At 43.6% G+C, this 13,109-nt stretch overlaps 1 protein-coding gene and 1 pseudogene across 1 annotated transcript; both read right to left on the bottom strand.

The window, feature by feature from the left end:
* Positions 1-8,850: 8,850 nt before the first annotated feature.
* On the bottom strand, positions 8,851-9,222 carry LOC132044998 (uncharacterized). The gene has a single exon (XM_059435529.1). The coding sequence runs from the start codon at positions 9,220-9,222 to the stop codon at positions 8,851-8,853; it is 372 nt and encodes a 123-aa protein (XP_059291512.1).
* Positions 9,223-9,895: 673 nt separating this feature from the next.
* On the bottom strand, positions 9,896-12,879 carry LOC132044997 (uncharacterized; annotated as a pseudogene).
* Positions 12,880-13,109: the final 230 nt, after the last annotated feature.

Genomic DNA, 13,109 nt, shown 5'->3' with positions numbered 1-13,109 from the left:
AAATAATTGTATAACGGGTTGGTTAGTTATGGAAGTTAGAAAACAGCGTGTGGACTGTTCTATGGAATAATTTGGTGTTGGAAATGATGATATTGATTTTGGTATTGTTGTTGTTGTTGTTGTTTGTTCTTGAATTGAGAATTCGGGCTAGGCATATAAACAGGGGAGATGCTGCCCGATTTTCGGCAGAATATAGAATAGTTTGATTTGAAACTTGGTACAGGTGTGCGATGAAGAGGCTAACGTTAGTGTAAATCCTCTTAAATTTATACTTGTGAGCTAGGACGCATAAGCGTAGCTAGTAGGAGGTCGAACAGGTATGTTAAGGCTCGTCCCTTTCCTTCAAAGGCATGATTCCTATGATTATAATTCATAAATGTTTTCCAAAGTGTTCGTATTTTCCAAATCAGCGACTTATGACTCCGTACGCTCTTATGATAACAACGATGAACACGTTTTCGCAATAATAATGATGATGTCAAAGATGAGAATATTGTTCTATGATGATTGTGACGATGATGATGATCCTCTTCTAGAAACTCCGAAGCTATGATTTGAGAGCATTATGAGATTATTGAGCCATTCCATGAATCCCTTAAACTTACTTATTATTGATGGTCTCACCTCATGTTACTCGTTCCTTCGAGGTGAGATATAGCGAAGATAATGATTTTATTTCCAATGTTATCTAAGCTCATGATTCTCAAGACTCCCGTGACATCGTCGATTTCATCTTACGATGGTTGATCCTTCAGGAATGACATGATGATAATGGTAACGCTAATGATGATGTTGATTTCATTTATGTATTTTTATGTGTATGTATGTATGTATGCATTGCATCCCACTGATCAGATAGGGACAGTACCGAGCATATATGGCCAGGTAAGATAATATCGAGCCTATATGGCCGAGTAAGATAACACCGAGTCCCGAAAGGGCCGGGTAAGATAACACCGAGTCCCGAAAGGGCCGGGTAAAATAACACCGAGTCCCGAAAGGGCCGGGTAAGATAACACCAAGCCTATATGGCCGGGTAAGATAACACCATGTAAGATGCTATATATGTGTATATATATGTATCACCACGCCTTAACGGCCGGACGAGATATTATATATCGATATGTATGGAAAAGTTCTTAAAAATCTAAGCATGCACGACATTCGCCTTAAAAGGGCATTCAGAGGCACAGGTTATCTTTTTTTATATTACTTTATCTTCATACGTTCATTGTATTATTTTCCATGTTCTGTACCTCTTGCTATGTTACTATTCATGCCTTACATACTCAGTACATTACTCGTACTGACGTCCTTTCTTGTGGACGCTGCGTTCATGCCCGCAGGATCAAGTAACTAGCCGGACGATCCACAGCAGTAGGACCTCCCCTCAGCGGCAGTCAGTAAGCTCCATTGATCCGGAGGTTCAGCCTGTTTGGTATACCATCTTGTTATGTACATATATGGGTATGGCAGGGCCTTATCCTGTCCTTTCCATAGTTGGTACTCCATAGAGCTCTGTAGACAGTGATATGTAGTCGTGATATTATGTAGCCTCGTCGGCGTTTATTTTGTTTTACAGTATATATGTGTGGCGGCCAAATCGGCTCGTGCTGTTGTTCTCAGTGTTTATGTTTATATGTATGCGTTGGCCGTGAGTTCCCGGTACGGTGTCTTTTATGTTAATTGTTCGGGAGACAGTATAGCTCAGTTACAGATTGTATATGGGCCCAGAATAGTCAGTGAGAAGTAAATGCAAGCACAGGAGTGCTTGGCCAGTAGTGGTCGAGCACTTGTTACGGCCCATCGATTTGGGTCGTGACAAACTGTCCCTCATCTTTTCTCCAAAGTTCCAACAAACTTGATTTTCTTAATCCACTTGCCCTCCATTCCTTCCCTAGCTTATTATATGAACTTAAACCCTCATAATCATAAGGTTCATATATCCTAGAAGGTACTCCACTATCCACAATTAACACCTAACGAATCTTGACGTACAAAACTACGAGGTGTAATAGGAAAGCTATTGCGGAGTGATTGCATTGTTCCAGTTTGGCTTTGAGGTAGGTTATGGTCTACTTGAGTTAGACTTTGATTAGCTGATTGTGTATGTTATGAAACTGATAGGAGAAGCATGATTAGGGCTTCGGACATAAAGTGAGGTTGGAAATTCCTAAGTTTGACATTGATTGATTTATTATGTGATGAATTGTTACGATATGATAAAGAAGAAGTTAATGAATACTCTTCTCATTGACTTGGAGTAATCCCTTATTCATTCTATTGATGAATTGATTTTGAGTCTTGCTATGACTTGTGACATGGTGATTTATGTTCCTTGATAACGATTTATTGACTGTTAACATTCCCTATTTATTGTGGGAACGAATATACATTGAGATGAGAAAGAACAGATAATTATGAAAAGGCACATTTGACAGGGGGAGAGGATGTGGCCTAGTTATGGGCTCGTGATCCGAGGTCAGTTTCGGAGCGAGTGGTACATGGACACCATGGGTCCTCTGCAGGTCATGGCTATTTGGGCAAACAATACCATTTAGCATGTGTGTACCGATATGTGACAGAATTGAGATAATTCGTGAATTACAATTTTTTTGATAATGACATAGGTTGCGTTAGTCTTATTGATTGCTATTTATGTGGGCTTGTCTTATTTCGGTGTTGGATGATTCTTATTGATAGTTTCATATGGTTATGTGCTGTTGTGCCTATCTGTCTATTCTATTGATTTTCTGATTGTATGCATGCTACTAATCTTAGTCGTCCTATGATATCTACCAGTACATAGTGTTTGTACTGATACTACCGTGCTGCCTTCTTTTGAGTGCAGATTGTGATCCCGCGACATCTACCATTCCTCATATTTAGCGTGAGGACAGTTTTCGACAGATTTGAGGGTGAGCTTTTATCCATGCCAGGCCGCCTGAATATCTTCTCTCATTGATGTCTATTTTCATTCCAGACATTACTTATGTTATTTTAGACATTTGTTATTTTCTTAGATAGTTTATGTTTTAGAGTCCTTGTATGATGACTTTCGGATTTTGGGGTTGTAATAGTTAGACTTCCGTATTCGTTATTTATTTATGGCATGACTAGACGTTTCGGGTAATTATTACTTTTGTTATATTCTTGACTTGTCTAAAAGTGGTTAATTGGTAATCGGTTGGGTAGTTGGTTAAGGGGATGGTTCGCCCACTAGGGGATTTATGTGGGTGCTGTTGCTCCCAAACGCACACGCAAGTATACGTGGTCGTACAAGTAATATAGGCTGTTAAGTCCGGATATCGATCCCACGAGAGACTTAGATTCTCTTGTTAAACTAATTCAAATTCGGATGAAACTATTCAAGAAAGTGAAAATCAAGATGTTTGTTGAACTAAACTACAAGCGAAAAGTAAACAATTTGTGATGGGTGTTTGTTGTATCGGGAATATCTTGACAAAGATTGTAAGAATTATCGGATGAGAGAAAGATCTAGGGTCATGGCTTTCGACAATCCGGTTGATCTTCGAGACAATTTCACCTATCTTATTTCTGGGTTACTAGTTGACGGGTTAATTATGCTTTATGATATTCTCTCGAACTACTCACAAGCTTTGTAGATGTTACTGTAACGCCTATATCTCTATGGTCATTAGAGGTAACAAGAACGCATTTATTTCTCCGTATTCAACTAAGTAGGGCTAAAGGGTATATCTCTATCCTCAGTAGCGAATCGATTAAATCGAACAAACTCTATTTATTCTTATTACGTACGTGAATTCCCTTTCTCAAGTCCAATTCGCGCACCACAGATAGTGTCTAACTATTGGCCAGATAATCAAACAATTAAGATCAAGAATAAATAAGCAACCCAAAATATGGAAAATCAATAGATAATAATTGTCATCAAATCAACTTTCAAGTCTTTCGCCACAACCCTAGAAGTAAGAAGTTTAGCTACTCATGATTCGTTCATAGACAAAAGAATTCATGAATAACCTAGGGTTGAAAAAGATGAAAAATAAAAATAACTTAGAGAGAGAAAAAGAGAACGGTGGCTTACAAATCCTTGAATAAATCCCCAATACCGTTCTCAGCTCTTAAAACGTCTATATATATACTAGGGTAAAAATAATTATTAAGGAATCCAAATCCTAGTCTAATCGGGAAAAATCATCCGCGAGATCCCCGCTTTCCTTCCGCGATGCGGAAGGATCGCGCATGATGCGAGCTTCTCGCTTTTGGCCCGCGATGCGGACCGATCGCGCACTCGATGACTGAGTTTGGTTGTTCCGCTTTCTTCACGCGATGCGGATCGATGGCGACTTTCTGGGCTTCTCGCGATCCTTCCGCGATGCGGAAGGAAAGCGAGGTTCTACGATTGATTACTCTCTTTTAGTTCGCCCTTTGCGGTTATCGATTCGTCACCTCATCCCATCGATATCTGCTACGACTTCCAAGCATTTCAAGCACATTTTCCATCGTTTGTCGTCATCGTACCTATACACATAAAACATAACGACATAAGTTCAAATACGACGGTTGCTTCATGAATTAGGCGATACAAGTCATAATAAGAAGTTGTAATACGACACAAAACATGATATTTGTGCCAAATATCACCACCCCCCACTTAGACTCTGCTCGCCCTCGAGCAGACACAAACCAACCTCAGACTCTACTTCCAGCTTACTCATTCAAACAGGTCTACAACGGGATTCGGCTAGTATGGCTAAGTCTTGAAACGAGATTCTCAACAACAAACCAGCGACCCAGATTGCGAAAGCCATGCCAAAGGTTTTTAGAAACAAAACTCATTTTCAGCACCAAGTATTTCTTTTCAACGAAAACATTTCGAATTTCAAAACAGTTGACTCAACGACACCACTTTAACGCATATAGGTAATCTTATGATCAAGAAATCAACACTTCACCACTCTATTGCTAGTTATGTGCCCTCACCACAAAAAAATGGTCCATATCTCATCAAGAATCGTATGTTTACATCGATGGACACAAAAATCAATAATGCACTCACTCTCACAAAGAACGTCACATGTAATGTACGACATACCATATGCTTGCCCGTAGTGTAACCACTCTACTAATACAAGTAAGACGAGTCTAGAATCAAGTAGGACTTCGAGGGTTGTAATGTAGGCTACGGGACGGGTAAGGATCCTTTGGATAATAGTGACTAACCTCCCTAAGCACTTTAATACATATACTTTTATCATTCTTGCACAATTTCTTTCTTAACCCTTTATTCAACACCATCCAACTTTTAATTTCTCCCAATTCACCCATTTTCTTTGTTTAAGCACCCTCTTTAAAAGTCACACAAGTTAGAAAGAAAACTTTTACTTTTTTACAACATTTTTTTTTCAAATTTCTTTTTTTTTTTTTTTTTTTTTTTTTTTTTTCGATTCCCAACTAACAAGTGAATTAGTTCTTTTCATTCGGTGCTCCCATTGTCTTCCTAGATTACAATTAATAACCATTTTCCCTCCTTATTTCACATCCCAACTCCCATTATACATGTAAATGCTTAAAGTGCTTCAGGTGTTTTGGATCAAACATTGAGTTTTATAGAACGAAGGGGTAAAGGCTAATTAACTGCTATCAAAGAAAAGGCTAAAGGCTCAAAAGGGTTAACTAGGGCGTTATTTGCAAGTTGGTAGGATAACTTTTTTTTATAGGCTTTTTAGTGACTAATCAAAGAAACGCCTCTATCATTTTCTAGGCTCAGCCGAACTTCATTTCGCTTTGTGAACACACAGGGCAAGTTCTAGATGTCAATACCAAACATGGATATAAACAAAAATCCTTACACACACATGGCACACAATTAACGCAAGAGGGATCCGGTTGTCCCTCGAATCAAACAGCAATGAAAAACAACAATGCCAAGTGGGTCATTCGAGTCACAAAAACCAATTTCAAGTGTTTCCAAGAGAAGTAATACAATTTCACGGCATGCTTTCATAAAACAATTCAAGATCGCTAGTATGCCTAGACTTCGCATATCCCGTGCACCTAGCATTTGAATACACCTATCCTAAGGACTAATTTTCCCTCAAGCAGGTTGTCATCCACCCGTCATCAGGAAAAGCCCTTTCTATGACTAAAAAAAAAAATCTACCTATGCCCGGTTCAAAGGCCCCCCCTCGGGAAAGAACCGAGGCCATAAGAAAACCAAAGGGGGTGGATGATGAATGCCTACTAATGAGGGACTTAAGAAGTTATCAAAGAAAAATAAGGAAAATAAATTTATTTATTTTTAAGCACTAAGACTCAGAACTACTAAAAAACAAAAAACAAAAATCCTAAGGCATACTAATCATCATCCGCAACCTCAAAACATGTTGTTACAAACCGGGGACGTATTTCCCCACCCCACACTTAAAGGTATGCACTGCCCTCAATGCATGTATATATATGAAATCAGATAAAACGCAAATGAGGTAAGAAATACTCCCTGGGGCCCACTAGGGCCTAATCGTCCTCATCGAGGAAATCCTCATCATCAGCCGCGCCTTCAGCTGGCGCGGCGTCTTCTTCCTCTTCATTGTCGTCGCCTTGCATCAGCGACTCCTCCTCATCCTCATCTTCGAGCGCGGTCAGTACTCGGTCAGCTGAGTTCTCGTCCTCATCCGCGGGTAGCTGAGATAGCTCGCCCACCAACGCCCGAGAATGTGGGGTGTGTGGGTTATCAATGAAGACCCTGGTGAGATCAATATCAAAGTGCGCACTTGCAACCATCATCCCCGAGTACAACTGAGCTAGGACGGTAGACTGGGCAGACCTCTCCTCCGCCGGTGTCAAGCGATGGCCAGATATACTTGCTGGGGCCATGACATTGGAGATATCGAGTGGGTCGACGGGCGCATCAAGTACTCTATCAGTAGAGTACGCTAAGTCCGTGTCGAGCTGCATTAGGTAGGAAGTGAGAGTGTTTCCATAACTTAGCCGTGTTGACTTCCCAGCACGCACTCGGCGGATTTCCTGCAGCATCCAATACCCTATGTTTACCGGTTGCCCCGTCATCAGGAAGTACACAAGGCACACTCTCTCCCGTTGTACCTCCGAGAAGTGATCAAGTGGCATTATTCTCGCATTTAGGAGGCGCAGCCACACTCGGGCCTCTCTACAAAAGTTGCTCATGCTCATGCTTCTATGCTTCCGAAGAGGCCCGGAATAGCGTGCCCATTGAGCCTTTGAGTTGGTTCCACACAGAGTCTCCCGGATGGCCCTATAATCCGGCCTTTTGATGAACTCTAGTAAGGGCTCGACGGGCGCATCCGGGACGCCGATTGCCCCGCACAAGGTCGATGCCGTTAGTGGCACCCAATTTCGCCGTAAGTACACAGAATCCGGAATCCTGCGGTTTGGTATGCAAGCATAGAATTCCATGACCAAATCGACGTTCACTGGGCCCGGTTGCTCAAACACCGACGTCCAGCCCATGGCAACTATACGGTCGTGGATATCCCGGAAATTCTTCTTCAGAGGGGCTCGACTGATAGCTCGTTCATGGGTGTACCCCTTCGAGGTGTCAAACCCCGCATACCATTCTGCTCCTTCCCCCAAGAGACGGGGTGTGGTTGTCCTCTTAGTTGCTGGAGGGATGACAACCGCGGGATGCTTACCCTTCCCAGATGTTTGCCCCTTTTTCTCTTTGGGCGGGTTTTGTGTGCGCCCTCTTTTTGTGCCTTGGGAGGAGGAGGCGGCAGCTTTTCCCTTGGATGTAGTGTTAACCATTTTTCCTGCAAAACGACGCATTACCAAACGAGAGGTGCAGGTTAGTCATGACGGGGTCGTGAAACAACCCCACACTTACTTCAAACTATATTGGGAAAAGAAAAATCAAAAGAAGTTAACTACTTCTACAAGACCTAGCAAACAAAAACGAAGTACGCGATTGTCATGTTGCCTAGGACGGAACATGAATCACTCTTTTCCAATCCGCCCTCACAATTCGAATTTGAGGGTGCGAGGAATTTCACAAAGGGTCCTATGATCGGTAAATGGTCCATTGCTACTCAAGACTTCACAATTTCGCAAAAACCTGGTTTAGGACTTTTATCGAACACCTTGTGGGCGTAAAATCGTCCCTTAACTTTGAGTCACAATGGGAGGGTTGAAGAACCGTCCCTTATGCAATGGGAGTCACATTCTAGCCACATTCACACCGAAGACACAAGCAATACCAATCCCCGCCCTCAATTCGCCCATACCCATGTCCCTACTCTACACATAACCAGCGTAGAACAAGGAGAGAGAACAAAAAAAAAATTGGGGAAGAGGAACACTTACCTTGTGGTATTGATGTGGGATGGATTACAACTTGAAGTTGTGTGTGAGATAGGGAAGGGGATGGTGGTGCTTTTTTCGTGGAAGAAAGGAATGGGAAGGGTTGGGGATTGGAGTGGGATAAAAAAAAGGGGAGGGGGCCGTGTATACCCTATATTAAGAAACGGAAATTACAAACCGGGTCGACCCGCGCGATCCTTCCGCATCGCGGATGGATCGCGCAAACCTGCAGGAGTTCAGGCGATCCTTCCGCATCGCGGATTGATCGCGCAAAGCTTCAGGAGTTCAGGCGATCCTTCCGCATCGCGGGTGGATCGCGTAAATCACTGGGCACCTTGTCTGTTTTCTTCATTTTTCGCCCAATTCCTGCAACATGAACAAAAGTGACTTATATCTACAAAAGGTTGGGTTGCCTCCCAACAAGCGCCTTATTTAAGGTCGTGGCACGACGCCCTTTTTTTTTTTTTTTTACACACGGGTTGCCTCCCGAGTAGCGCCTGATTTAACGTCGCGGCACGACGCAGGCTCCCCTCAAGCCTCTTCTAGATCGATGGTGGTTTTGGCGCGGTCAGTGGCCTCCCCGTAGTAATGCTTCACTCTCTGTCCGTTCACCAAGAATGTCTCATCCGAGTGGGGTCTTTTAAGCTCAACAGCACCATGTGCAGTCACTCGAACTACCTCGAATGGTCCGGACCATTTGCTCTTTAGCTTTCCACCGAAAATCTTCAGCCTGGAGTTATACAGCAATACTAACTGCCCGGGCTCAAAGTCACGAGATTGGATGCGCCTGTCATGAATTCTTTTGGTGCGCTCCTTATACATTTTCGCGTTTTCATAAGCATGATAGCGAAATTCCTCCAACTCGTGCAGCTGCAACAGTCTCTTCTCTCCGGCTTGAACCATGTCGAGATTCAGCTTCTTGATCGCCCAATATGCTCTATGCTCAAGCTCGACCCAGTAGATGACATGCTTTACCAAAAACGAGCTTATAAGGAGATGTACCGATCGGAGTTTTGTAAGGCTGTTCGTATGCCCGCGGAGCGTCATCAAGCTTTAATGACCAATCTTTTCTACTTACGCTCACGGTTTTCTCTAAAATCCTCTTGATTTCCCTATTCGATACTTCCACTTGACCACTTGTCGAGGGTGATAAGCGATTGCTATCTTATGCTTCACCCCATACTTGAGCAACAATTTATCAAAGAGCCGATTGCAGAAGTGCGTACCTTGATCACTGATGATGGCCCGCGGGGTCCCAAACCTCGTAAAAATATTCTTTTTCAGAAATCGCGCCACCACACTAGCATCATTGGTGGGAAGTGCAATGGCCTCCACCCACTTCGAAACATAGTCTACAGCCAATATGTATTTATTCCCTTGGATGGTATGAATGGGCCCATGAAGTCAATACCCCACACATCAAACAACTCGATTTCCAAGATGCCCTTCAAAGGCATTTCATGACGCTTGGAGATATTCCGGTTCTCTCGACGCTATCACATGCTCGTACAAATTCATGAGCATCTTTGAACAACGTCCGGTAGAACCGGATGAAAGTACCTTTGCGGTACGTTCGTCACCCGGCATGATGTCCCCATAAGGTGATGAATGACACTTCTCGAGAATCGCGAGACCTCTTCCTCCGGAACACATCTTCGATTAGGCGATCCGTGCCAACCCGGTAGAGATAGGGCTCATCCCATACATAGAAACGGCTGTCATGCAAAATCCGCTTCTTCTTCTCGTGATTAGCACCAGGGGGGTATATCTCACTCACTATAAAGTTCACCATGTCTGCATACCATGGCACCTCAGCTGATTGAAGAGCAAAGAGTTGTTCGTCAGGAAAAGTCTCATTAATCCCCACTGCTTCATCCACATGTTCCCGATCTTCTAACCTCGATAAGTGATCTGCCACCTGATTTTCTGTGCCCTTTCGATCAAGAATCTCGATGTCAAACTCTTGAAGCAGCAGCACCCAACGAATAAGTCTCGGCTTTGCATCCTTCTTTGCAAAAAGTAACGCACCGCCGTGTGATCGGTGTATACAATCGCCTTTGTGCCCACAAGATATGATCGGAATTTGTCAAAGGCGTAGACAACGCCAATAACTCCTTCTCGGTGACGGTATAGTTCATCCGGGCCGCATCAAGTGTCTTGCTGGCATAGTAAATAGGATGAAAAATCTTGTCCCTTTTTTGACCAAGGACAGCTCCCACAGCAAAATCACTGGCATCACACATCAAAATAAATGGCAGAGACCAATCGGGTGCGATGATAATAGGGGCTGACACTAACCTTCGTTTCAGTTCATCAAAAGCCGTCAAACAGGCTTCATTAAACACAAACTTCACATCTTTCTCTAAAAGCTTGCACATTGGATTAGCAACTTTAGAGAAGTCTTTGATGAACCGTCGATAGAATCCTGCATGCCCAAGAAAACTGCGCACTCCCCGGACTGAAACGGGTGGTGGCAATTTTTCAATTGCCTCAATCTTCGCCTTATCAACCTCTATTCCTTTGCTCGATATCTTGTGCCCAAGAACGATTCCTTCTCGTACCATGAAATGGCATTTTTCCCAATTGAGGACCAAGTTCGTTTCTTCACAACGAGCTAGTACAGCGTCAAGATGATTCAAGCAGTCATCGAAAGAATCTCCAAAAACAGAGAGAAGTCATCCATAAATACCTCCACATAATTTTCCACCATATCGGTGAAAATAGCCATCATGCATCGGCGGAAAGTACCGGAGCATTGCACAAACCGAAGGGCATCCTCCGGAATGCAAACGTGCCATATGGACATGTGAATGTGGTCTTCTCTTGATCCTCAGGTGCAATCATGATCTGGTTGTAGCCCGAGTAACCATCCAAAAAGCAATAATAGTCATGCCCAGCCAATCTGTCGAGCATCTATCCATGAAGGGCAAGGGAAAGTGATCTTTTACGGTGGCGTTGTTCGGCTTGCGATAATCAATACATATCCTCCAACCCGTAACGATCCGTTGAGGCACCAATTCGTTCTTTTCGTTTTCCACCACGGTCATGCCCCCTTTCTTCGGGACACATTGTACAGGACTCACCCAATTGCTGTCAGAGATGGGATAAATAATGCAGCTGTCAAGCCACTTGATTACCTCTTTCTTCACCACCTCCTTCATGACCGGGTTCAGTCGCCTCTGGCCCTCAATGCTAGGCTTGCTGTCTTCCTCCAATAATATTTTGTGCATGCAGAATGAGCTATTAATACCCCGAATATCAGCTAGCGACCACCCAAGGGCTCGGACTCGATCTCTGAGTACTCGCAACACACGTTCAACTTTGCACATCATTCAAATAAGCAGAGAGGATTACGGGCAATGTGTCTCCACTACCCAAGAAAGCATAGCGGAGATGAGACGGTAATGGTTTCAATTCAAGAACCGGAGCCTCCTCAATAGATGGTTTCGGCTTCTTCCATGACTCCGGTCTCTCTAGCTCCTCAACTGGTGTACGTGCTCGTAGATAAGCACATGAAGTGTCAAGAATACTAAGACACTCTTCCACTTCTGCGTCAATTTTCAGATCTTCCCCATACACCAAAGCTGTCTCCAACGGATCTCGCGAAACTAGAAAATGATCTAACTCGGCATTAGTGAGCTCGGGTTCCACCACGGAAATCATCTTCAACTCCTCATAATGGGCTGGAAGCTTGGTAGCTTTAAACACATCAAAAGTCGCCTCTTGTCCATTAACTGTCATGGACATCTTCCCATCCTTCACTCGGATTACAGCATCAACAGTAGCCAAGAACCCTCTCCCCATGATGAGAGGAACACTTTTATCTGCCTCATAATCAAGTATCACAAAATCAACCGGCAGAATAAACGGGCCGACCTTCACAAGAACATCCTCAATAATGCCATCAGGATAAGCGAGAGATCGATCCGCCAACTGCAGAGTAATAGTGGTTGGCCTAGGATCTCCCAAGCCCAACGTTCGGAACACAGAAGTGGGCATCAGATTAATACTCGCACCTAAGTCACACAATGCTAGCCCAACTTCAATGTTTCCAATTGTAATGGAAATTGTGAAGCTGCCTGGATCTTTCAACTTTGGAGGAATCTTACTCCTCACTCTGGAACTGCACTCCTCAGTAAGTGCAACAGTTTCGAACTCTGTCCATCGCCGTTTGTTTGCAACCACATCTTTAATATATTTAGCATATTTTGGGACTTCTTGCAACAGCTCCACCAAAGGTATGTTGATGTGTACCTGCTTTAAGAGTTCAAGGAATTTCTTGCAGGCTGAATCTGCTTTCTGTTTCTGAAGTCGCTGTGGAAAGGGAGGGGGTGGGCGCACCACTTCCTCTACATGTTGCTCTGCGACTGTTTGCTTTGGTTCAGCTCGCTTAGCAGGGATCAGTTCTGCCTCTGCTAGGTTTTTCTTCTTCGGTGGCGCTTCTTCGAGCTCTCTACCATTCCTCAAGGTGACTGCCTTGCATTCTTTCGGGTTCTTTTCGGTATCACTAGGGAGAGCACCCGGAGGTCTGACATTCTGCATAAGAGCCAACTGCCCCATCTGACGCTCAAGCTCATGAATAGATTTCGCATCTCGCTGCGAATTTTCGATTTTGCTTTCTCTGCGTCACTTGATTCTGAGCAATGAGCTGCTTCATCATCTCCTCTAAATTGCTCGCTGACGGAGCTTGAGGTTGCTGAAAATTGTGCGGTTTGTGAAAATCCTGCTTCCCAAATGGAGTGTTGTAGTTGTTTCCATAATAGTTTCCCCGATTTCCGCTACCACGATTT

This window comes from Lycium ferocissimum, unplaced genomic scaffold, assembly GCF_029784015.1.
Source record: "Lycium ferocissimum isolate CSIRO_LF1 unplaced genomic scaffold, AGI_CSIRO_Lferr_CH_V1 ctg5798, whole genome shotgun sequence".
Taxonomy (NCBI): Eukaryota; Viridiplantae; Streptophyta; class Magnoliopsida; order Solanales; family Solanaceae; genus Lycium; species Lycium ferocissimum.
Note: the sequence above shows the minus strand (reverse complement) of the source record. Positions and strands in the feature narration are given on the sequence as shown.